Source organism: Equus quagga, chromosome 14 (genome assembly GCF_021613505.1).
Source record: "Equus quagga isolate Etosha38 chromosome 14, UCLA_HA_Equagga_1.0, whole genome shotgun sequence".
Classification (NCBI taxonomy): domain Eukaryota; kingdom Metazoa; phylum Chordata; class Mammalia; order Perissodactyla; family Equidae; genus Equus; species Equus quagga.
The window spans coordinates 4,088,382-4,112,348 of NC_060280.1; the positions used below are offsets into that span (position 1 = coordinate 4,088,382).

Genomic DNA, 23,967 nt, shown 5'->3' on the forward strand with positions numbered 1-23,967 from the left:
TACAGTGCATGCTTAGCAGGCCACGTCAGGCCTTTCTGGGAAAACAAGGTGAGGCCAAATTAGTTTCAAAACCAAATAGCTTCTTCATATATCTCACTATTTTAACTTTTCTCATTACTTTTCATTTATTCATCACCCTGATACCAAAACCAGATAAGGACACCACCAGAAATTAAAATTATGAGCCTATATCCCTTATGAACATAGATGCAGAAATCCTCAACAAAATATTAGCAAACAGAATTCAACAGTACATTAAAAGGGTCACACACCACGATCAAGTGGGATTTGTTCCAAGGATGCAAGGAAAGTTCAACATCCACAAATCAATCAGTGTGATAACACTACCTTAAAGTGAAGGATAAAAATGATAGAATCATCTCAATAGATGCAGAAAAAGTATTTGACAAAATTGGTCACCCATTTCTGATAAAAACTCTCAGCAAAGTGGGTATCGAGATTTTTTGGAGATACTGCAGGATCAGTTCCAGACCACCACAGCTGGTGAATCACATGAATTTTTTGGTTTCCCCCCCATATAAAAATTTTTACACTATACTGTAGTCTATTAAGTGTGCAATAGCATTATGTCTAAAAAAGACAATGTACACACCTTAAAAATTACTTTATTGCTAAAAAATGCTAACCGTCATCTGCACCTTCAACAAGTCATAATCTTTTTACTGATGGAGGGTCTTGCTTCCATGTTGTTGGTTGCTGGGTGATCAGGATGATGATTACTGAAAGTTGGGGGGCTACAGCAGTTTCTTGGAATAAGCCAATGAAGTTTGCCACATCAACTGACTCTTCCTTTCAGAAATGATTTCTCTGTAGCATGTGATGCTGTTTTATAGCATTGTACGCACAGTAGAACTTCTTTCAAAATTGAAGTCAGTTCTCTGAAACCCCTGCTACTGCTTTATCAACTAAGTTTATGTCATATTTTAAATTTTTTGCTGTCATTTCATCCATCTTCACAGTGTCCTCACCAGGAGTAGATTCATCTCGATAAAACACTTTCTTTGCTTATTCATAAGAATCAACTCCTTATCAAGTTTTATCACAAGATGGCAGCAATTCAGTCACTTCTTCAAGCTCTACTTCTAATTCTAGTTCTCTTGCTATTTCCAACATCTCTGCAGTTACTTCTTCCACCGAAGTCTTGAACTCCTCATTAGGGTTGGAATCAACTTCTTCCAAACTCCTGTTAGTGTTGATATTTTGACCTCTTCCCATGAATCCTCAATGTTCTTAATGACATCTAGAATGGTGAATCCTTTCCATAAGGTTTTTGATTGACTTTGCGCAGATCCATCAGAGGAATCGCCAGCTATGGCAGCTACAGCCTTATGAAATGTTTATTTCTTCAATAATAAGACTTGAAAGTCTAAATTACTCCTTGATCCATGGGCTGCAGAATGGATGCTGTGTTAGCAGGCATGAAAACAACATCAATCTCACTGTACATCTCCATCAGAGCTCTTGGGCAACCAGGTGCATTGTCAATTAACAGTAAGATTTTGAAAGGAATCTTTTTTTGTGAGCAGTAGATCTCAACAGTGGGCTTAAAATGTTGTAAACAGATGTGCTGTCATCCAGGCTTTGTTGTTCCATTTGTAGGGCACAGGCAAGAGTAGATTTAGCATAATTGTTAAGGGCCCTAGGCTGTTCGAAATGGCAAGTGAGCATTAGCTTCAACTTAACGTCACCAGCTGCGTTAGCCTCTAGCAAGATAGACAGCCTGTTCTTTGAAGCTTTGAAGCCAGGCATTGACTTCTCCTCTCTAGCTATGGATGTCCTAGCTGGCGTCTTCTTCCAATGTAAGGCTGTTTTGCCTATGTTGAGAATCTGTTGTTTAGTGTAGCCGCCTTCATTAATTATCTTAGCTAGATCTTGTGGGTAACATGCTGCGGTTTCTATGTCAGCACTTGCTGCTTCACCCTGCATATTTATGTTATGGAGGCGGCTTCTTTCCTTAACCTCACAAACCAACCTCTGCTAGCTTCAAACTTTTCTTCTGCAGCTTCCTCACCTCTCTCAGCCTTCCCAGAATTGAAGAGAGGTAGGCCTTGCTCTAGATTAGGCATTAGGATAAGGAAATTTTGTGACTGGTTTGATCTTCTGATCAAACCACTGAAGCTTTCTGCATATCAGCAGTAAGGCTAATTCACTTTCTTATCATTCATGTGTTCTCTAGATTAGCCCTTTTAATTTCCTTCGAGAACTTTTCCTTTGCGTTCATGACTTAGCTAACTGTTTGATCGAAGGGGCCTAACTTTTGTCCTATCTGAGCTTTTGACATGCCTTCCTCACTAAGCTTTTGATTTAAAGTGAGAGATGTGAGACTCTTCCTTTCACTTGAACATCTAGAGGCCGTTATAGGGTTATTAATTGGCCTAATTTCCATATTGTTGTGCCTCAGAGATTAGGCAGGCCCCAGGAGAGGGAGAGAGATGGAGGAACAGCCAGTCAGTCGATCAGTCAGAACACACACAACATTTATCAGTTAAGTTTACTGTCTTATATGAGTGTGGTTTGTGGCACCCTAACACAATTACAATAGTGACATTAAAGATCGCTGATCACAGATCATCTTAACAAATATGATAATAATGAAAAAGTTTTAAATTTTGTGAGAATTACCAAAATGTAACACAGAGACGCAAAGTGAGCAAATGCTGTTGGAAAAATGGTGCCAACAGACTTGCTCAACGCAGGGTTGCCACAAACCTTAAATCTGTAAAAAATGCAATATCTGGTAAGCACGATAAAGCAACGCGCAATAAAATGAGGTGTGCCTTTATAGAGGGAGGGTACCTCAACATAATAAAGGTCATATATGACAAGCCCATGTCTAACATCATACTCAGTGGTGAAAAGCTGAAAGTTTTTCCTCTAAGAACAGGTGCAAAACAAGGATACTCACCTGTGCCACTTTAATTCAACATAGTATTGAAGTTTTAGCCAGAGCAGTTAGGGAAGAAAAAGAAATAAAAGGCATCCAAATTGAAAAGGAAGAAATAAAACTGTCACTATTTGCATATGACATGATACTATATATAGAAAACCCAAAAAATGGTTAGAAGTGATAAATGAATTCAGAAAAATTGCAAGATACGTAATAAATATTTAGAAATCTGTTACTTTTCTATACACTAATAATGAACTATCAGAAAGAAAACTTAAGAATATAGTCTCATCATTCTTCACAGAAATAGAACAAAGAATCCTAAAATTCATATGGCGCAACAAGAGACCCTGAATAGCTAAAACAATCCTGAGGAAAAAGAACCAAGCTGGAGGCATTGCAATCCCTGATTTCAAAATATACTACAAAGCCATAGGAATCAAAAGAGCATGGTACTGGTACAAAAACAGACACACAGACCAATGGAACAGAATTGAAAGCCCAAATGTAAACCCACACATCTATGGACAGCTAATCTTCAACAAAGGAGCCAAGAACATACAATGGAGAAAGGAAAGCTTCTTCAATAAATGATGTTGGGAAAACTGGACAGCCACATGCAAAAGAAGGACAATTATCTTTTACCATACACAACAATTAACTCAAAATGGATCAAAGACTTCAAAGTAAGACCTGAAACCTTAAAACTCCTAGACGAAAATATAGACAGTACACTCTTTGACATCGATCTTAGAAGGATCTTTTTGAATACCATGTCTACTTGGACAAGGGAAAGAAAAAAAAATAAACACGTGGGACTTCATCAGGCTAGAGAGCTTCTGCAAGACAAAGGACACCAGGAACAAAATGAAAAGATAGCCCACCAACTGGGAGAAAATATTTGCAAATCATATATATCCCACAAGGGGTTAATGTCAAAAATATAGAAAGAACTCACACAACTGAACAACAAAAGACAAACAACCCAATGAAAAAATGGGCAGAGGATATGAACAGACGTTTTTCCAAAGACGGCCATAGATTCCGTTTTTCCATAGATGGCCAATGGGCACATGAAAAGATGTTCGATATCACTAATCATCAGGGAATTGCAAATCAAAACTACACTAAGATATCACCTTACACCCATTAGAATGGCTATAACCACCAAGACAAAAAATAACAAATGTTGGAGAGGATGTGGAGAAAAGGGAACCTTCATCCACTGCTCGTGGAAATGCAAACTGGAGCAGCCACTATGGAAAACAGTATGGAGATTTCTCAAAAACTTAAAAATAGAAATACTGTACAACCCACCTAGTCCACTACTGGGTATTTATCCAAAGAACTTGAAATCAACAATTCAGAGAGGTTTATGCACCCCTGTGTTCTCTGCAGCATTATTCACAATAGCCAAGAAGTGGAAGCAACCCAGGTGACCATCGACTGAGGAGTGGATAAAGAAGATGTGGTATATATATTCAATAGAATACCACTTAGCCATAAAAAAAGACAAAATCCTCCCATTTGCAACAACATGGATGGACCTTGAGGGTATTATGTTAATCGAAATAAGCCAGACAGAGAAAGACCAATACCCTATGATTTCACTCATATGTGGAAGATAAACTAACACATGGACAAAGAGAACAGTTTAGTGGTTACCAAAGGGGAAGGGGATTGGGGGGGTAGGCAAAAGGCGTAAAGGAGCACATTTATGTGGTGACTGACAAGAATGCACAATGAAATTTCACAATTATTATGACCTCAGTGAAAATAAAGACTACAATCTCATTTACAATTGCATCAAAAAGAGTAAAATACCTAAGAATAAATTTAATCAAGGAGAGAGAAAAACTTGTATACTGAGAACTGTAAGACATTAATGAAAGAAATTGCAGAAAATATAAGTAAATGGAAAGATATTCCATCCTTCTGGCTTGAAAGAATTATTACTGTTAAAATGTTCATCCCATCCAAAGCAATCAATAAGCAATATCCAACGTGATATTACTAAACTCAGAATGAGATGAGATATGCTCCACCAGCTCTCCAAGTGCAAGCTGGCTCCAGCACATCACTGCCAGAGCCCAGATCAATAGACTTCACATAACTGATGATCAAGAAATATCAATTAAGAGCATTCAACATAATCCCTGTCAAAATTCCAGTGGCATTTTTCACCAAACTATAACGAAAAATCCTAAAATTTGTATGGAACCACAAAAGACCCCAAATAACCAAAGCAATCTTGAGGAGGGACAAAGCTGGAGGTGTCATGCTTCCTGATTTCACACTGTATTACAAAGCTGTAGTAGTCAAAACTATGGTATTGGTGTAAAAACAGACACAGATCAATGTAACAGAATAGAGAGCCCAGAAAAATGTTCACGCATATATGGTCAATTAATTTATGACAAAGGAACCAAGAATATACAATGGGGAAAGGACAGTCTCTTCAATAAATGGTGTTGGGAAAACTGGGCAGCCACATATAAAGAGTGAAAGTAGACTACTATCTTAGACCATACACAAAAATCAGCTCAAAATGGATTAAAAACCTAATGTAAGGCCTGAAACCATAAAACCCCTAGAAGAAAACATAGGCATTAAGCTCTTTGCCGTTGGACTTGGCATTGATATTTTGGATTTGACACCAAAAGCAAAGGCAGCAAAAGCGAAAATAAGTGGGAATACATCCAACTAAAAGGCTTCACAGCAAAAGAACCATCAATAAAATGAAAAGACAGCCTTCCAAATGGGAGAAAATATTTGCAAATCATATATCTGATAAGGAGTTAATACCCAAAATATATAAAGAACTCATACAATAGCAAGAAAACAATCCAATTAAAAAATGGGCAGAAGATCTAAATAGATGTTTTCCCAAAGAAGACATGCAGATGACCATTAGCTACATGAAAAGGTGCTTAATATACTAATCATCAGGGAAGTGCAAATCGGAACTCCGAGCTATTGTCTTACACCTGTTAGAATGACTATTATCAAAATGACAAGAAATAACAAGTGTTAGTGAGGATATGGAGAAAGGGGAATTCTTGTGCTCTCTTGGTGTGAATGTAAATTGGTACAGCCACAGTGAAAACAGTATGGAGGTTCCTCAAAAAATTTAAAGTAGTAAGGCCAGCCTGGTCATGTAGTGGTTAAGTTCATAAGCTCCACTTCATTGGCCCAGGGTTTGCGGGTTCTGATCCCGGGCATGGACCTCCACACCGCTCATCAAGCCATGCTGAGGCAGCATCCTACATACAGTACAGAAGAAGATTGGCACAGATGTTATCTGAGCAACAATATTCCTCAAGCAAAAAGGAAGATTACCAACAGGTGTTAGTTCAGGACCAGTCTTTCTCACACACAAAAAAAAATTAAAAGTGGAACTACCATATGATCCAACAATTCCACTTCTTGAGTTTTTATCTGAATAAAATGAAAAAACTAATTCACAGAGATATATGCACTCCTGTGTTTATTGCAGCATTATTTACAGTAGCCAAGATAGGGAAACAACCTAAGTGTCCATCGATGGATGAATGGATAAAGAAAATGTGGTTTGTATATATACACACACACACACATATACATACGTACATATATACAATGGAATATTATTTAGCCATAGAAAAGAATGAAATCTTGCTATTTGTGACACCATTGATGGACCTTGAGGGTATTATACTAAATGAAATAAGTCAGAAAGAGAAAGACAAGTACCATAATGACCTCACTTAGATGTGAAATCTTAAAAAAGAATGAAAAAACTCATAGATACAGCGAGCAGATTGGTGGTTGCCAGAGGCAGAGGAGGGGAGATGGGTGAAGTGGGTGAACGGAATTAAAAGGTACAAGCCTCCAGTTCAGTCAGTCATGGGCATGTGCTGTACAACATGGCAACCAGAGTTAGTAATACTGTATTGTGCGGGGGGTTTTTTTGTTTTTGTTTTTGTTTTAAGATTGGCACCTGGGCTAACGACTGTCGCCAATCTTTTTTTTTCTGCTTTATCTCCCCAAACCCCCTCTGTACACAGGTGTATATCTTAGTTGCAGGTCCTTCTAGTTGTGGGATGTGGGACGCCGCCTCAACGTGGCCTGATGAGCAGTGCCATGTCCGCACCCAGGATCCGAACCCTGGGCTGCCGCAGCCGAGCGCACGAACTTAACCACTCGGCCACGGAGCCAGCCCCTGTATTGTGTGTTTCGAAGTTGCTAAGAGAGTAGATTTTAAAAGTTCTCATCACAAGAAAAATAAATTCTGTAACTGTGGTGATGGATGTTAACTAGACTTATTGTGGTGATCGTTTCACAATATATACAAATATCAAATCAAAAACGTAAAAATGAATGTGTGAGTAAATACCTACATGCAAAGTTACATATGTACATAAATAGCATACGTTGCGGGTCCCTAATACCACTTCCAGGTTTGGCAGTTTACTGGAATGACTCATAGGACTCGTCCAATAGTTGTACTCATAGTTATGATTTATTACAACAAAAGCATGCGAGACAAAATCAGCAAAAGGAAAAGGCAAATGGGGCAAAATCCAAAGGAAAGCAGATACAAGCATTCATGTGTCCTCTTCCAGTGGACCCACACAGGATATGCTTAAGACCTCCTGCAAAAGTTGTAGCAGCACACGTGAAATGTCTACTTTGGAATCTCATTAGGCAGACACTTAGTGCCCTGGGTTTTTGTTGGGAGCTCATCACATAGGCACCCTCTGCCTGGCACTTACAAAATTCCCAGCTTTCCAGAAAGAAAGTAGTTATTTCATATCAACTGCATTGTTTGATCAAACAGTTTAAGCACAGTGGAGCCCTGTTATCAGTTCTGAAAGTGATGAGAACCCTCTCAAAATCTTTAAGTTTCAAGATGCCAGCCAGGGACTAGCCTTGCAAGCAAGCCTTTGTACGAATAGCAGCCTCCAGCCCACTATGTTGACTCTTCTCTGCACAGCACCTGATAGTATAGGTGCACAACAAATCATTGTTTTTATTGACTTTCTGATTAATGACTTTTCCTTATGTGATTTACAAACCAAAGATATTATTGTTACTAAATACCATGGATTTGAAATGAAAAGTTGATAGACTCTGTCAAACAATGAGGCTCATTTTAGGTATATAATGTTTGAAATATGACAAAAGAACAAAACTCAGCTTTACAAGTTAGTTCTTCATAAGCTAAAGCAGTGGCTTTCAAAGCCATTCAAAGAAGTTCCAAGGAGACATCTAACGTATAACATTTTAACGTATAATGACTTTTCCCTCATTACCTGCTTGGCTCACCAGAAAGAAAAATGCCTCAGACCATTTATTTTTACTGCTATCTAAATATTTAAGATTTCTAGGTCATAAAGCCGTTATTTCCTTGTGTTTTAAAATTAATGCCTATTCTTTTCCCACTGCCCTATCCATACTTCAGATGATTCTATTCTCGTGGATGTTATGAGTCAGCTGGAACAGCAGGACTGAATCATTTCAAGATCATTCATGTCGTTTGCCATCTTCCTTGATGTAAAAGTTAGGAACCATTGGTTGAGTGTATAAACTGTGTAGCTGTGGCCTTTCTTCAGTGGACACTTACATGGGGGTCTAATACATTAAAAAGATAACCTTCAGTACTGCTCTCATTGATAGCTATAGGGAAGATACTGAATCAGAGCTGAGAATCCAGTGCCCCGTCAATTCCCCATACCCACGATCTTTGTCCACAGCCTTTCCGCTTGGAACCTCTCTGAATGACTTAGAAAGCCGTTGCTTTAGCTCATGAAAAGCTAACTTGGAAAGTTGAGTTTTGTTCTTTTGTTGTTATATGTCAAATATTATATATCTAAAATGAATCTCATTGTTTGACAGAGTATATTAATTTTTCATTTCAATCCCACGGTATTTAGTAACAATAACAACAATATCTTTGGTTTGTAAATCACATTGTGCTTTGCAAAAAGCTTTTATATGTATTTAGCTCATTTAGTCCTCAAAACAATCTCCTGTTATAATTAGTGGCTGTCCAGTTGTACTCCACATTGTAGAGAAGAAACCGTTTGTGCCTTATCCAAGGTCGTAGAGAAGTAAGTGACTAGCTAAGACTACAGCCTGGTGCTTGTAATTCGCATCCAGGATTCTTTCCCCTCTGTGCTTAATGTGTTAAGAATATGTCGAGGTATTTGACTGAAATATTCTACAGGAGAATATATACAGAGAATCATTTTAATGATCTGCTAATACTTTGGATGTTACATAGAGCTATAATAATGTGTTTAAAATTTGATATTTATCTCTCTTCTTGTCACCTTCTGTGTATATAGATTATTGAATGCTTTACTTCCAGTCCTAAGAAAACAGTATTGTGCTTTAAAAGAAGCTGGCCTGTCCAACGCTGCTTTTGAGTCTGACTTCACAGAAATTGAACATTTGGTAGAAAGGAAAAAAGTGGTGGTTTGGGCCGACCAAACTGCTGAGCATACAAAGCAAAATGATCTACCAGGGATTTCTGTTCTCATGGCCTTTCCGCAGCTTGGGCCAGTTCAGCCTGCTCCTTACTGTAAGTACAGCTTTTATTTTATTAAGTAAATTATTGTATGATTTCTAAAGAGTAGCCTCGTTTATATATCAGTCTACAGAACAGTTTTTTAATAGGTTTGGCTATTTTGTGAGAATTAATGGGGAAATTAGCTTCAGAATCATTTCAGTTAACTAGTGTCTTTCAAAGGTCTAACACCAAATATGCTTGATGTTCTGAATAACTCTACCAGTTATTTCATTCATTTTTTTTTGGAATAATTTCACCTCCCTCCTTCTTTAAAATTTAACCTCTGTTGAGGACTGAAGATTACAATTAAGAATATTATATTGTATAATGCATAATCTGTTCTTAAGATCAACTAAGAGCATAGAATTTACTATTATACTGTTGGCAAATCACTTGATATCTCTCCTCATAAAATTGTGCATGGGACATTTGAACATGCAAAACTAATGTTTAAAAAGGCAATATAGAAGTACATACAGAAGTAGAATGCTCCCTTTGACTTTCCCTAGAACCTCAATCTTGTATCCTATCTCAGAGGTAAATGCAGTTAACCATTCAGTTATCTTTACATTTCAGTGTGTGTGTGTAATATTTGTATTACTCTAACTCTTTAGCTTTTTGTTAGGTTTCACATGAATGCTAGCACATTATATGTATTGACCTACAATTTTCTTTTGTTTGTTTATTTAGTTTATTATTAACATTTTTAGAGTACACACATGAAGAATCTACCTTATTTTTTTTAACAGTTATGAGAATCCAGAGAATAGATGTACCATAATTTACTTAACCGTTGTCCTGTTGATGAACAGTGCATCAGAGAGTGTGACTGTATATTCACATCTGTGCGTGTGTTCCAGATTCCTAGAAACTGATCGGCTGGGTCAGAATACAAATAATTTTTTAAAATGTAATCTGTCAAACTCTCCAAAATTTTTCCTATACCAAATGTGTATTAGTATACGTCTCATCTTTACCTTAACTCAAATAATAACAATACTAAACTAGTATATATTCTTTTTTAAATTTTCACCTCTCATCTCAGATTACCAGTGATGTTTTTCATCTTCTCTGAGGTATCCTTTGCTCATTAGAGTTGGTAGAGTTTGTTTGTTCTTTTTGTTTTGGGTGTTTTTTTTTTGTTTGGACTGCTTTAGTTTCGCTTCTGGTGACAGCTGCCCTCCTGCTCCGCTCTCTCACCTCCAAGCATTTCTGTCTTTTTGGAAGTCTGGATCTTCCCAAGGCTCTGCTCTACTTTTCTTTGTTTCTAGTGCTGATGCTAGGAGGTCTCCACTTAGTTTAGAGAGTGCTGACTTCCAGTACAGCACCACAGTTGCTCTCTTGAGCAGTCACTCTGGTAGTTATTATGGATAATCACCTCGTAGTCTAGTCCCTATTCGTTTTGTCTTGGTTTGCAGATTGGGGAAAAGCAGTTCTCGTAGACATAATAGCAAGGGTCTTGATTTTTCTCTTCTAGTTTTTCCATTGATCTGATCCACTTGCTTTCCAACTTCCAAAAATTACCCAGTTTTTGCTGTTGGCGATTATTGCATTTTTCTATCACTGGATGTTATGTCAGTAAATTTTAAGAGGGAGATGAGACAAATCTCTGTAGACTTGTATTTGATTTTATTTATTAGTATGATCCCTTCATGTCAGAACTATCACTCAAATATTTGCTTTGTTTTTTTTTTTCTTTTGGATGTTTGTTTTTTGTTTCATTATGGATTTCGTTTTCTGTTTCATTTTATCTGCTCTTTATTGTTATTTTTATTATTTCCTTCTGCTTTCACTAGATTTATGTTGCTGATTTTGTTTCTAACTGATAAAGATAAATGTTTGTTCATTAATTTTCACCAGATTTTTTTAACTTATGTCCATAGATTTCCCTCTAAACGCAGCTTTAGCTTCATCCCACAAGTTTTGATACATAGTATTTTTCATTATTTTTTAGTTCAAAATATTTTCTGATTTCTATTGTAATTTCTTCTTTGACTCACGTGGGCATTTCTTTTTGTTGAAGAAGAAGATTAACATTGAGCTAACATCCACTGCCAATCCTCCTCTTTTTGCCGAGGAAGACTGGCCCTGAGCTAACATCCGTACCCATCTTCCTCTACTTTATATGTGGGACGCCTGCCACAGCATAGCTTGATAAGCGGTGCCTAGGTCCGCGCCCAGGATCCAAACCGGCAAACCCCAGGCGGCTGAAGCAGAGAGCATGAACTTAACCACTATGCTACTGGGCTGGCCCCATGTAATGTATCTTAATGTCAAAAAGCTATGGCAAATTCCAGTCTATGTTTTGGTTATTGATTTCTAACTTAACTGAATTATGTTTAGAGAAAAAGTGCCCAGTATATAGTTAGCCTGTATAAATGTTTTAAGTATGCTTTTAAGGAATGTATATTTTGCAGTCATTGATTGCAATATTCTATGTAAGTCAGGTCAAATTGGTTATGTTCTTCAAATCTTATTCTTACTGACTTATTTTTTAATTCAAGTTCTATCATATACTGAGGAGACCTATTAAAAATTTCCCCTATTACTATGGATTTTTCCATTTTGTATCAGTTTTTTGTTGCTGCCCTAACAAATTAACGTGAACCTATCAACTTAAAATAACACTGACTTATTGTCTCAGAGTTCTGTGGGTCAGAAGTCCAGCAGGCTCAACTGGTTGCTCTGTTAGACTTTCACATGGCCAAAATCAAAGTGTCAGCCAGCTGAGTCTTATCCAGAGGCTCTGAGGGAGAATGTGCTTCTAGGCTCATTCTAGTTGTTAGCAGAATTCAGTTCTATGGGCTGTCGGGCTAAGGTCCCTGTTTTCTTGTTGGCTGTTGGCCAGGGTCTCAGCTTCTACAGGTCACCCATATTCCCAGGCATGTGGCCCTCTTCATCACTTCATCTTCCAGCCAACAAAGGTAGATCAAGTTATTCTCATGCTTCAGATCTCTCTGACCTTCCCTTTTGCCTCCTCTCAGCTGTGTAAAGTTAGAGAAAGTCTTCTGCTTTTAAGGGCTCATATGATTAGATTGGACCCACTGGATGATCTCTGTCTTTAATTCTGTAACCTCAGTTATATCTGCAAAAGCCCTTTGCTATGTAATGTAATATGTTCCCAGGCTCCAGAGGCTAGGATGTGGACATTTGAGGGGGAGAGGGTGTTCTGTGTACTGCTCATTTCTTCTTTTAGTTCTGTCAATTTTTGCTTTTTATATATTGAGATTATATTATTACATCCATATATTTCAGAATTGTTACATCTTCTTTTTATTATAATATGCCCTTCTTGTAATTTTTCTTAACTTTAAATTTACTTTGTTTAATTTTTTGTCAGGGGGGTGGAGGACGAAGATTGGCCCTGACCTAATATCTGTTGCCAATCTCCCTGTTTTGGCCTGGGGAAGATTGTCCTTGAGCCAACATTTGCCTGTCTTCCTCTATGTTGTATGTGACGCCTCCACAGCGTGGCTTGATGAGCGGTGTGTGGGTCCGCACTCAGGATCCGAACCCTCAAACCTGAGGCCACCAAAGCAGAGTGAATGCACTTAACCATTACACCACCAGGCCAGCCCCTACTTTGTTTAAAATTAATATAGCTACCCCACTTTTCTTTTGCCTGGTGTTTTCATGGTTTATCTTTTTTCCAATTCTTTCACTTTAAACCTTTCTATAATCTTATATTTATTTCAGACATGTCTGTTATAAATAGCACATAATTGGGTTTTGTTTCTTTGTTCTGGTTTGTTGGTCTTTATCTTTTAATTAAACTCTTTATTCTTTTTGGTAGTTGATGAATTTAATTGTTATTTGGGTTTAAATCTACCATCTTATGATTTGCTTTCTAAGTGTATTAATTATTCTAAATTTCTTTCCTTCTGAAGTTTCCTTTGAAATGATGGAATAATATTTAATATTCCATTTTTTCACCTCTGGGAGTTTGGAAGCTATATACTCTTTATATTCTTTTAGTAATTACCCTTGAAGTAACATTATGTATCCTTGCTTTATCAATGTCTGTCACATAACTATTTCTTACCTCCACCTTCTTCTCAGTGCTAGAAATTTAAAATTCTTTAACTCCATTAACTCCTCTCCTGACATATATACCATTGTTACTGTGTATTTTATTTTTCTATATATATTAAAGCCATATTATTTTTCTTGTCTGTACAGTCAATATTCACATTTACTTTTTTTTGTTCTACATTTTTTCAGCATCTCTGCTTCTCCATCCAAGATCATTTTTCTTTCATCTAAACAATGTTTTGCATTTCCTCTACAGTGGGTATGCTGATGATGCATTTTCTTATCTTTTATATGTATAAAGATATATTTATTTTACTTTCTTTCCTAAAGACTATTTTGCGGGGTATAGAATTCTAGTTTGGTGTTCTTTTCTTTAGCACTTTAAAGATAAAACTTTGTCATCTCCTGGCTTTTGTTGCTGCTGTTGAAACCAGCTTCCATTCTAAGTGTTGCTCCCTTATAATCTGACTTCTCTACCTTCCTAAAATACTTCTCCTTTGGGTTTTAGTAGTTTTGCTATATTGTGTTGATGTGATTTTATTTCTACTTCTCTTATTTGGGCTTATAGAACTTACTTTATTTGTGTCTGCATTATCTTTCATTAGCTTCGTAAAGTTCAAATTATATCTTCAAATATTACTTCTGCCACTTTTGCTCTCTCCTCTACTTCTGAGACTCCAATTATATTGCATGGTACGTTCTCACTGTCTTGTCAGTGCCTTTTACTTTCTCCTGATTTTCATTGTTTTTTCCTCTCCCTAGAAATTTCTTTTCCATATTCTGTTTTTCTCTTTTCTGCTCTGTCAAATGTTTCTTAAATCCATCAAGTTCTTAATTTCAGTTCTAGAATTTCCATTTGATTCTTTTTTATAGTTTTCATTTCTTGCAAAACTTCTCACTGAACAGGATGGATGTACTTGTTTTCAAGTCTGTGTCTGAGAATTACCAAGTCTTAGAACCCTCCTGTTAGCTCTTTTTGCTCTTCTTTCACGTGGTCTCAATTCCTTGAATGCATGCTAACTTTGTTCATCAGACATATATTTGTGAAATCGTTCATAGAAATACTTGGAGGCTTCTGATAATAATGTCTTCCTTCAGAGAGGATTTATATTTGCTTCTTCCAGGTTCCTGGTGGCATTAGCAATGCAAGATCACTTCAGCCCAATTTTAGAGATCTTGAAACTGAACTGCAGCTTCTTCCAAGGCCTGCAGACCACTGATTTACCCTCTAGAGCATAGCTGTGCAGGGTCCCAACTCAAAGTGAAGTGGGTTTTCAAAGAACTCCCTTTACTGCGCCCTAAATTCCGGTTCCAGCACCCAGTCCTGTAAAGCTCTCCACAATGTTGCTAAGCTTTTCTGCCACCTCCTCCAGTGTCAGCAAACAACCTCAAGGGGAAAATAGCTGTGAATGCAGAGGTTACCTTCCTGAACCTCCAACTTCCTCCTGATACTTGCCTGTAATTCTTCACAATCTCGTTAGCTCTCTTGTGCCTTCAAGCACGTGTTTTTTATATTTTGTTTAGATTTTTTAGTTGCCCTCAGTAGAGAAGTTGGTCTGAATTACCTAGGTCTCTATTATATAAGTGCCTTATATATTTTTACATTAAGATGACAAAGAAGTTGGAGATATACATATATCTATATATCTCATCTTTTTCTGTTAATAAAGCATTATCGTCATTAGAACTGACCTAGTTGAGATCTTTGGAAAGAAAACTTGAGTTTTTTTCAGATTCTCTCATACCTTTTGGGCCTCTGTTCTTTCTTTATAATGTATTCAAGATGTTGGAGAGGAAATAGGGTTTTAACACCAAGATTGAGAAATACTGACCATCTGCTATATGATGGTCATTATTCCTTATTTAAAAATCCGTATTTCACTTACAATGTAATTGCACAGGCTATACTTGTCAACAGTAAAACAAAACATTTATTTGGCTCTTAATTCCTTTTCATAACATTTTCAAAAGGAAAGACTATTGAAGTCATGTTACATTTTATAACTCTGTATTTTCTTTTGAAAACATATCAGAAAGTGGGTTTTGTTTTTATGTTTTGTTCTTAGTTTATTTTAACATTTTGTTCACATGATTTCATAGATTAACTGTTTGCTTAACGTCTTATCCATTCTGTGAATTATGTATACTGTATTCATTATGAATAGAAAGTCAAAGATGAGTAACAGGCAAGGGGAATAAAGGGAGTCCACTTATAAATATTTATTTTTCTGAGTCTTAGAATATTGAAGTAGTCCGTTAAAAAAGTGTAAATAGTAAAATCTATGTTTGCGTTTCTAAAGACACAAAGCAATACCCAGATAGCATATATTGCTTAAAATTATACAATAAATGGTAGTCTTACTAAATTTTAGAAGTAAAATTGAAGAGATTTAACTTAAGCAAAAACATGAGTAAATTGTGTCCCATTCGTCTTAAGCTTACACATATGTCACTGACTTTTCCCTGTACTCTCATAAGCAGGTAATGTCAAGTGGTTTGTTGTTAAATTCCAAAAATACTAAATGCTGTGGGATTTGAATTTTTTTTCCTGGTGCTTTCGGGACCTTTAAAGAGTATATACTACATCAGTTGCATTCTTTGAATTTAAAATGCACACATACTATGCTTTTAAAAGTCTGGCAAGATTAACCATAATTAATTTGTAGTTTATTGTTAGGCATTTAGGTTGTTTAGTAAGTTATCGTTATTATAAATAATATTGCAGTAAGCAAATATGCATATTTATCCTGTCTGATAATCATGTCTGATTATCCCTATGATAAATTCCTAGAAATGCAATTTCTGGCTCAAGAAATACACACTTTTTTTTAAGTTTATAATATATCCTGCCAAGTGCCCCTCTGTCATGTGATTGTACCAGTTTAACTCCCACCAGCAGTGGAAGAAAATGCTTTCCTTTCTCCTTTGAGCCTCACCAGCTTTTGGTGTTAAAATAGTTTCAATTTTTAATTTTTAGAAAATCATTTTCAAACATGTAGAAATACAAAGAATACTATAATGAGCCCCATGTGCCCATCACCTAACTTTACGAATTATCTCATGGCAAGTCTTGAAAACCCCATCTGCTTTCCTCTACCCCGTCTACATCTATACTGGATTATTTTGAAAGAAATCTAAGCCTTCTTTTCTTCCACTTACATCTTAATGTTTCTAAGACAAAATGCAATGCCCTCTTCATACCTAATATCATCAAACATAAAATCAGTGTTCAGATTTCCCCCATTGTCTCATAAATGATTTCTTTTTATAGTTTTTCATATTAGTAACCAAACAAGAACCATACTTTGTCATTGGTTGATGCATCTATTAAATATTTCTAAATCTGGGGTTCTCTCTCCCTGTTTTCTGTTTGCTAATTACTTATTGATTCTTTACCAGTTAAGTAATCATAAATATTATCTTCTTTACATTTTTCCTTTGTTCACTAATATAGTTGAATGGTTTTTTTCTTTCATCTATTTAAGGCTCTGTTTTCTTGTCTGTGGATGACCTAGCCATCATTTGAACATTTTTCTGGCATAGTCATCTTTTGTAAAAATTGTTGCTTATTTACAAGAGCTTAAGATACAGATATTTATTCGTTCATTCAACAGTATTTATTGAACTTCTACTGTGCGCCAGGCTCTTACCTGATACTAAGGATGCATCAAAGTACAAGGCAAACTTTCTCACCCTTGTGGAGCTTACATTCTAGCGCTGGGAGAAAGACAATAAATATGTTAAGTAAATTAAAAAGTCTTAGAAGGTGGTACATGCTAAGGGAAAAGAAAGAAAGGGAGTTCAGGAGTGGGATGGAGGAGAGGTTGCTGCTTTATAAATAGCATTCTCAACAAGCCCTCACCCATCAAACTTGAAGGAGTTCACAGGGTTAGCCATGTGGATGTCTGGGAGAAGAGTCATTTTCAGCTTGAGAGAACAAGCAGTGCAAAAATCTCTTAACACCAGGTGTTTGTTTGCCCTACTGAAGGAATTTGGTGCAAAGAAAACGAGAAGGAAAGTAGACAATGATGAGATCATAGAGATAATGGGAGGAAGGCAGATCACATAGAACCTTGTGGGTCATTGTAAGGACTTAGATTTTTACTCTGAACAAGACAGGGAACCATGGCATGATCTGAGTGGAGAAGTAACATATCTCAGTAATGTTTTAAACTGGTGCCTCTGGCTGCTGTGTTGAGAATAGATTGTAGTGTGGCAAGGGTTGAAACAGTTAGGAGACTACTGCAATAACCCAAGTAAAAGATGTTGGTGGCTCAGACCAGGTTGGTAGCAGTGGAGTTAGTGAGAAGTGGTCAGATTCTAATATATTTTGAAGGTAGAGACAGCAGGATTTCCTGACAAATTGGATTTGGGATGTGAGAGAAAGAAAGGTCAAGGATGACTAAGATTTATGAACTTAGCGACTGAAAGAATCAAGTCACCTTAAAAGAGCTGGGGAAGACTTCAGGTGGAGCAGGTTTATAGGGTAGAGCTAGGGAAGATTAGCAGATCACTTTGGGGTGTTTTAAATTTGTCTAAGATACATCCAAGTGGAGACATCATGTAAGCAGTTGGGTATAAGAATCTGGAGTTTAGGAGAGAAGTCTAAACTGAAATATAAATTTGAGAGTTGTTAACATTTAGATGATATTTAAAGCCATAGGACTAGATGAGATCATTAAGGGATATTAACTCTTTCCTGTAAGATACGTGTTGCAAATACATTCAAGTTTATCATTTACTCATAACTTTGTTTGAAATGTCCTTTTTAATACTGAAATTTTAAAACATATCATAAAATAGCTTTATTTTTTCTCTTTCTCTCTGCCTCTGGAATCATTCCTCAAAAGGCTTTTTCATCCATAAGGTTTTAAAGTGTCACTTCCTTTTTGTCCTAATTTACTTTGATGTAAGATAACAGGTAAGAATCTAACTTATTTTTTTCCAAAGAGCTTGTTATTCTTGTATAATGTATTGACAATCCATCCTTATGATACCTTTGTTTTACGTACAGTAAGTAGTCACACATAATTCTGTTTATTGGATTTCTATCCTATTTTTTTGCCTATTTGTCTCTCCTGGAGCTAGAAGCTATTATTTTAATGACTGATATTTTTATAGTGCTTTTTGATATATAGCAGTGCTAGTCCCTCTTAGTCTTTGTTTTTAAAATATTTTTGGCTGTTTCTGACTAAAAAATGGATGTTAGAATAATTTTTTCCAATTCCAAGGAAATAAAATCTTTTTAAAAATTTATAAATTAATTTTATCTTCACATTTTCTGCCATCAAGTCTTCTCACTCTAGAGTAGTTTGTCCCTCCATATTCATATCTTCTTGTCTGTTCTTCAGCAAAGTTTTAGAATTTTGTTTGTGTGCCTTGTACATTTGTTATTAAAGATATCCTTAATATTTTATATTTTGGTTATATGGACTATTTTTATTCTTATATTAATAAGTCTATATTATTTCTTATTCAAGAATAAACTTTTTAAATTTTGTTAATTTTAATACTTTACCAATGTCAGTACTTGGTTTTGGGATAGATGTTTATTGGACTTGAAATCTTTGCCTCCAAACTGCGTGTCTATTGACTTGGAGTAAAACATGTACCTATTTTGGGTCTGGAAAACAGAAAGTGCACTCACTGAGTGCCATGCAGGGTGGGGGTGCTGGCAGCAAGGTTTATTTATGGAACTGATAAAATTTCTGACATTAAATGAAAAGTCAAGATTTCCTCATTATCCATCTGGAAACTCACATTTAGTAATATTTCTGTCTCTAACCTTTCCTTTTCTTAAATTTTGCACCCATGTTAGTGGTTTTATCTTACAGATTGTACAATAAAAGATACTAGTAGAACCAGTGTCTTAGAGTACAGATATTCTGATTGAATATAGAGTTCCAGTGTAAGTTTAGGTTTCCCCTTACTTAAATACATGGAAATTTCATCTAAAAAATAGGAAATCTCTATGTTAGTTCCTCATATAACAAATATGAAGCAACAAAAGTGTTTATAAACTAAATCTTCCATGTGTTTTCCCATTTGGCAACAAAATTTAATCATTGTCAGTAGACGATGGAAGTCATGCTTGTAGATTTCATTTGGCCCTTAGTCTTCTTTTACACAAGACAGTGTCCACTTGTTATCTGTAACTATAAATATTATAAATTATAAGGTTCTTTGCACTGTCTTTTTTAATTTTTTTTCCCATCTTAAATAAGTATGAATACTAGGAAAATGAGACTGAGAGGAAAACATGGTATCTGCTGCTCTTTGTAATAATTGTAAATAGCTGATATTATCTGTATAGGCATTAATACTAGAATAACCAAAATAGTTTTTTATGAATGCATTATAAAATATTTATTCATTTGGTTAATTCAGTAGTACCTTAAGGTTACATATCTTTTAAATGGTTAAAATTCATTCACCTGTATCATTTGCAACTGTGAATTCCATGAGTCACAAGGCTGTTAAAAAGAATCTAGATTTATGATTAGTACAGTAATTGTATCAATCATTTGTAGCCTAGAAGTGTTTATTGAAATGCATATATTAATATTTGATTTTACTTTAGAACTTTGCCAACTAATTTTAATTTAGCATAGTTTCCCAAAATACCTCCTCACGTACATATTAACATGAGCGCTAGCAAAAGAAAAATCCTTGCCAACATTTTGTACCAAACCTCAATTAGATCTAATCCCATTCATCAATGTCTCCCTGTCATGAACCCTACTTTGCAGCCGGTGACTCATGTTTGCTAAATACTGCATTCTGCTTTTTACACTAACGTACAGCTCTGTAAATCTTTTAACGTTTGCAGTCTTAAGCTTTTGATGAATTAGTTCCTCTGAGTAAAATCATTCAGGACACATAATATGGCACATCAAAAGATGACCCCAGAAGGCCTGCCCATTTTTTAAGAGAGGGATTTTTAACTCATTAGTGATAAATTATCTAGTCTCTTTACTTAAAGGAGAACCATCTGTGGAATATTTCAAGGAGCTAAAAAATTAATATTGACCCCCTCCTACCTAAGAAACCACATGAAATTGCCAGTTAGTACTTGTTTTAGAGATTTATTTAAAACAGAGAGAGAGAATAGAATGATGTTTTTCTTAGTTCAGTTTATTTTAAAACATTTTGAGAAGTTTGATGTAAGAAATGAGTAATTCTAGTGCTATCTAAACTTGTTTCCATTTCTCTTGTCTCTCCCCTCTGCGATCTACCTTTCACACTAAAATGATCTTCCTGACAAAGCACAGACCTCCTGCTGAGGAGAGCCTCAAGAGCTTTCCCAGTCTAGTGTCCAGCTGCAGAGGCCCTTGGTGTCCAGTCTTCCCTTAAACGTGCTTTCTCTTTCTTGCCTCTGCAGTTTCCAAGCTTTTCCCTCAATCTTGAATGCTGCTTCCTCTTGCTCCGTTCCACCTCCTAGCCCATTAAAGTTCTTATTCTCGTTGGGAGTCCAGTTCAGATACCGCCTTCTTTATGAAGCCTTCCTTTAATGAGTCCTCTCCTCTTTGCCTGCACATGCTGTTTTGCGTTTCTGTTGGGTTTTTTTATTCCACTGTTATAGCAATTACCTTACCTTTCCTCCTCCAAACAAACTGTAACTTCATTGACAGTTGGAGCTTTTTCAATAATTCATTTTTAAGTTTATTGCTCCTTTCACTGATGTTTTAACCTTGTTATTATCTTAGCAATAAATGTTCATTTATTTTAATTAGAAAAAGTCAAGCCAAAAGAAATAAGATATTTTCCATTGGCTTCTGTTAATATTTTGTTTTAGTAGCGTAACTGGACATTTTTTCTGAACATGCATATGTAGTTTGGATTTTGTAAACAGAAAAGTTGAGGTCTGTTTTATACATACAGTTAGATAACCAGCTTGTTTTCACTGAACCACTAGTTACATGTACAGTTTCCTATCAAATAGGAATTTGGTGTCTTTAATAACTGTGTATCGTATTTACCTGACTCCCTGCTGCTGAACATTTTGTTTGTTTTCGCTTTATTGCTGTTGTAGGCAACACTCCACCAAACTTCTGTGTGTGTGGATACATTTTGCAACTTGTCTAATTTCCTTAGCCCCTAAAAGGTAGAATAACTACATCAAAGGGGATGTACATTTTTAAAGTGTTTGATATATATTCTCAAGTTATTCTCCAGAACTATTATAACTGTACAGTCTACCACTTTAATGGGTAATGAATGAAGATGAATTTTTTGTGTGTGTTTTTGTCCAATTGTAGTTCATTCTGAATTAATTACCTGTTTATTTCATTTGCCTCATTTTTCTATCTTTCATTTTTCTTATTTTGTAAGAGTTCTTTCTTGATAGATGACCGATCACACATACACATGTGCATAGACATACATATATACACATACAAGAGCTTTAAACCCTTTGCCATATGTGGTACATTTTTTTCTTTTATTCATGTGGTTTGTAATTTTTATGTAACTCCATTTTTAATTATAAATGTGTCTGTATTTCATTCGCACTTCTGTGCTCTTTCTAGTAGTAGGAGTCAGGAGATAGCCTCTCAGTTTGGGAGGGATGAGATGCTGTATTGCCTTCTATTCATATTTTTGAGTCTGTGAAGAAAATTTTATATTTTTAAGTCTTCATCGTAATTATATATGTTATTACTTTGTGTTACTTAGTTTCTTTACCTGTCTTTCCCCTGCTAAATCAACAAGAGACTTCAAGTTCTGCCAACAACAAATATGATTGATATTATGACTTCGAGCATGTCACTTTCTTGCTATGAGCAACAGATTATAAAATAAAATTTAAATGAACATTAAGATCATCTAGTACTAAATTCTGGTTCTGTGTATGATATGATCCCCACTGTGACTTTCCTGATGGTCTGTAATTAATCAGGAATTAGAACCACCATTTTAAAATGGAAATTCAGTAAAAAAATATAGATTGCTAAACTGCATGATTTCTATGACATAGGAATGTCATAGTTAAGGTAGATAAGCATCTATATTACTTGGGCCGTTCATTTCTGCTACTAGGAAACATTTATATGTAAGTTCTAAGTTCCCTTTCCCCTGTAATAGGCACTTGGTTTAAAATTATTTGGATGTGACTTGTCATTAATAATTCATTGATTTAAAGGGATTTCTTAATTAAAAGAATCATTTAAAAGTAAAAATATAACGACATTTCTTAAAACTATCTTTAGGAAAAAGAGATATAAAACAACTGTTTTTTTCTATTTTCTATTGAAATCTATGCTGGATAACTTATAATAAACTTCTAACATTTACTTAATATTTCTAAACAGTGTACTTATACTGCTGTTTCTTAATTCATCTGTGTTTAGGTGTTACCAACCTCTCATTCTGGGAGATGAAGATTTAGCTCGTTTACACCACCACTTTATTTCACCTTCCCTGACCTGCTAATGTGCCAGGATATTCTGTAATATATAATCATCTTAAATTGTATAATATCCTTGTATATTAGCAGAAATATGTAAGAAGTAGCATATGTTATATATATTAAAATATATATACAAATATTCATGTATGTAACATTTAACCCAAGGGCCTGCTTAAGGAAAATTTTTATAATAATAAATAAAAAATAAATATTATAAAAAGTCTTTTAAAAGTAAGAATATACTGACATTTCTTAAAACTACATTTAGAAACATAGTCATGAAACAACTCTCTTTTTTCCTGCTTTCTGCTGGAAACATTTCAAAGTCCTCAGCCAAATCTGTGGGATAGGCTTCTTGGAGAAATGAAATATTTGAAAGATAGAAATAATGAGGTAGACTAGATTGTGCTCACGGGTGGACTTAAATAGCTTAAAGAACGATGCAGCCAATAAGTACATTTTTAGATGTTTCTCTTGAGGTATAGGCAGTCAACTTCTCAAATGTCTTTTTCCTATACTTCTTCATGAGACTGTCCTATATTTCATTAACAAAGTCAAAATATCCTATTGATTGCTTATATTACCCTGCCACTAGTTGACTATGTTCTTTAAAATCGCAGAAGTTTGGGGAAGAGATGGCAGTGGCAGATTAACATCTAAACTTTGGTTAAGTAGTTAGTGAAGTAAATAATCATCAAATATTTATTCATAATTTCTTTTAACCACTTAGCAAATGTAATTCAATGCAGCAAGCAAATGAATTCTTATTTCCTTGTTTTTCAATGTTTTTGTTTTTATTTTAAGCTGTGGCTTATATTAATAACATTTTATTCTATACAATACTACACAAACTGCACAAATGTTAATATAGTTATGTTGTAATCCAGGTATCATTGTGTTAGAATCTGGACTATTATTGATAAAAGCTGTAATTTTTTTCTTCATCTGATTCACACTTTAGTGCTTGCATTTAGAGTTAATTTTAAAAGTGGTTTTAATACTTAATAGTTTTTTGAAAGGATTCTAAAACTTGGCAGTCTCAACAAAATAGTATTTTTTTTTATTTTC

General features: G+C 35.4%; 1 protein-coding gene across 4 annotated transcripts in view; it reads left to right on the forward strand.

Annotated features, from left to right (window-relative positions):
- KIF18A (kinesin family member 18A) overlaps positions 1-23,967 on the forward strand; it is a 93,389-nt gene that overhangs the window by 47,570 nt on the left and 21,852 nt on the right. For all 4 annotated transcript variants that reach the window (XM_046684573.1, XM_046684570.1, XM_046684571.1 and 1 more), the window contains one exon: positions 9,238-9,473. In XM_046684573.1, coding sequence (XP_046540529.1) covers positions 9,238-9,473 — 236 coding nt within the window. The remainder of the gene's footprint in view (positions 1-9,237; positions 9,474-23,967) is intronic.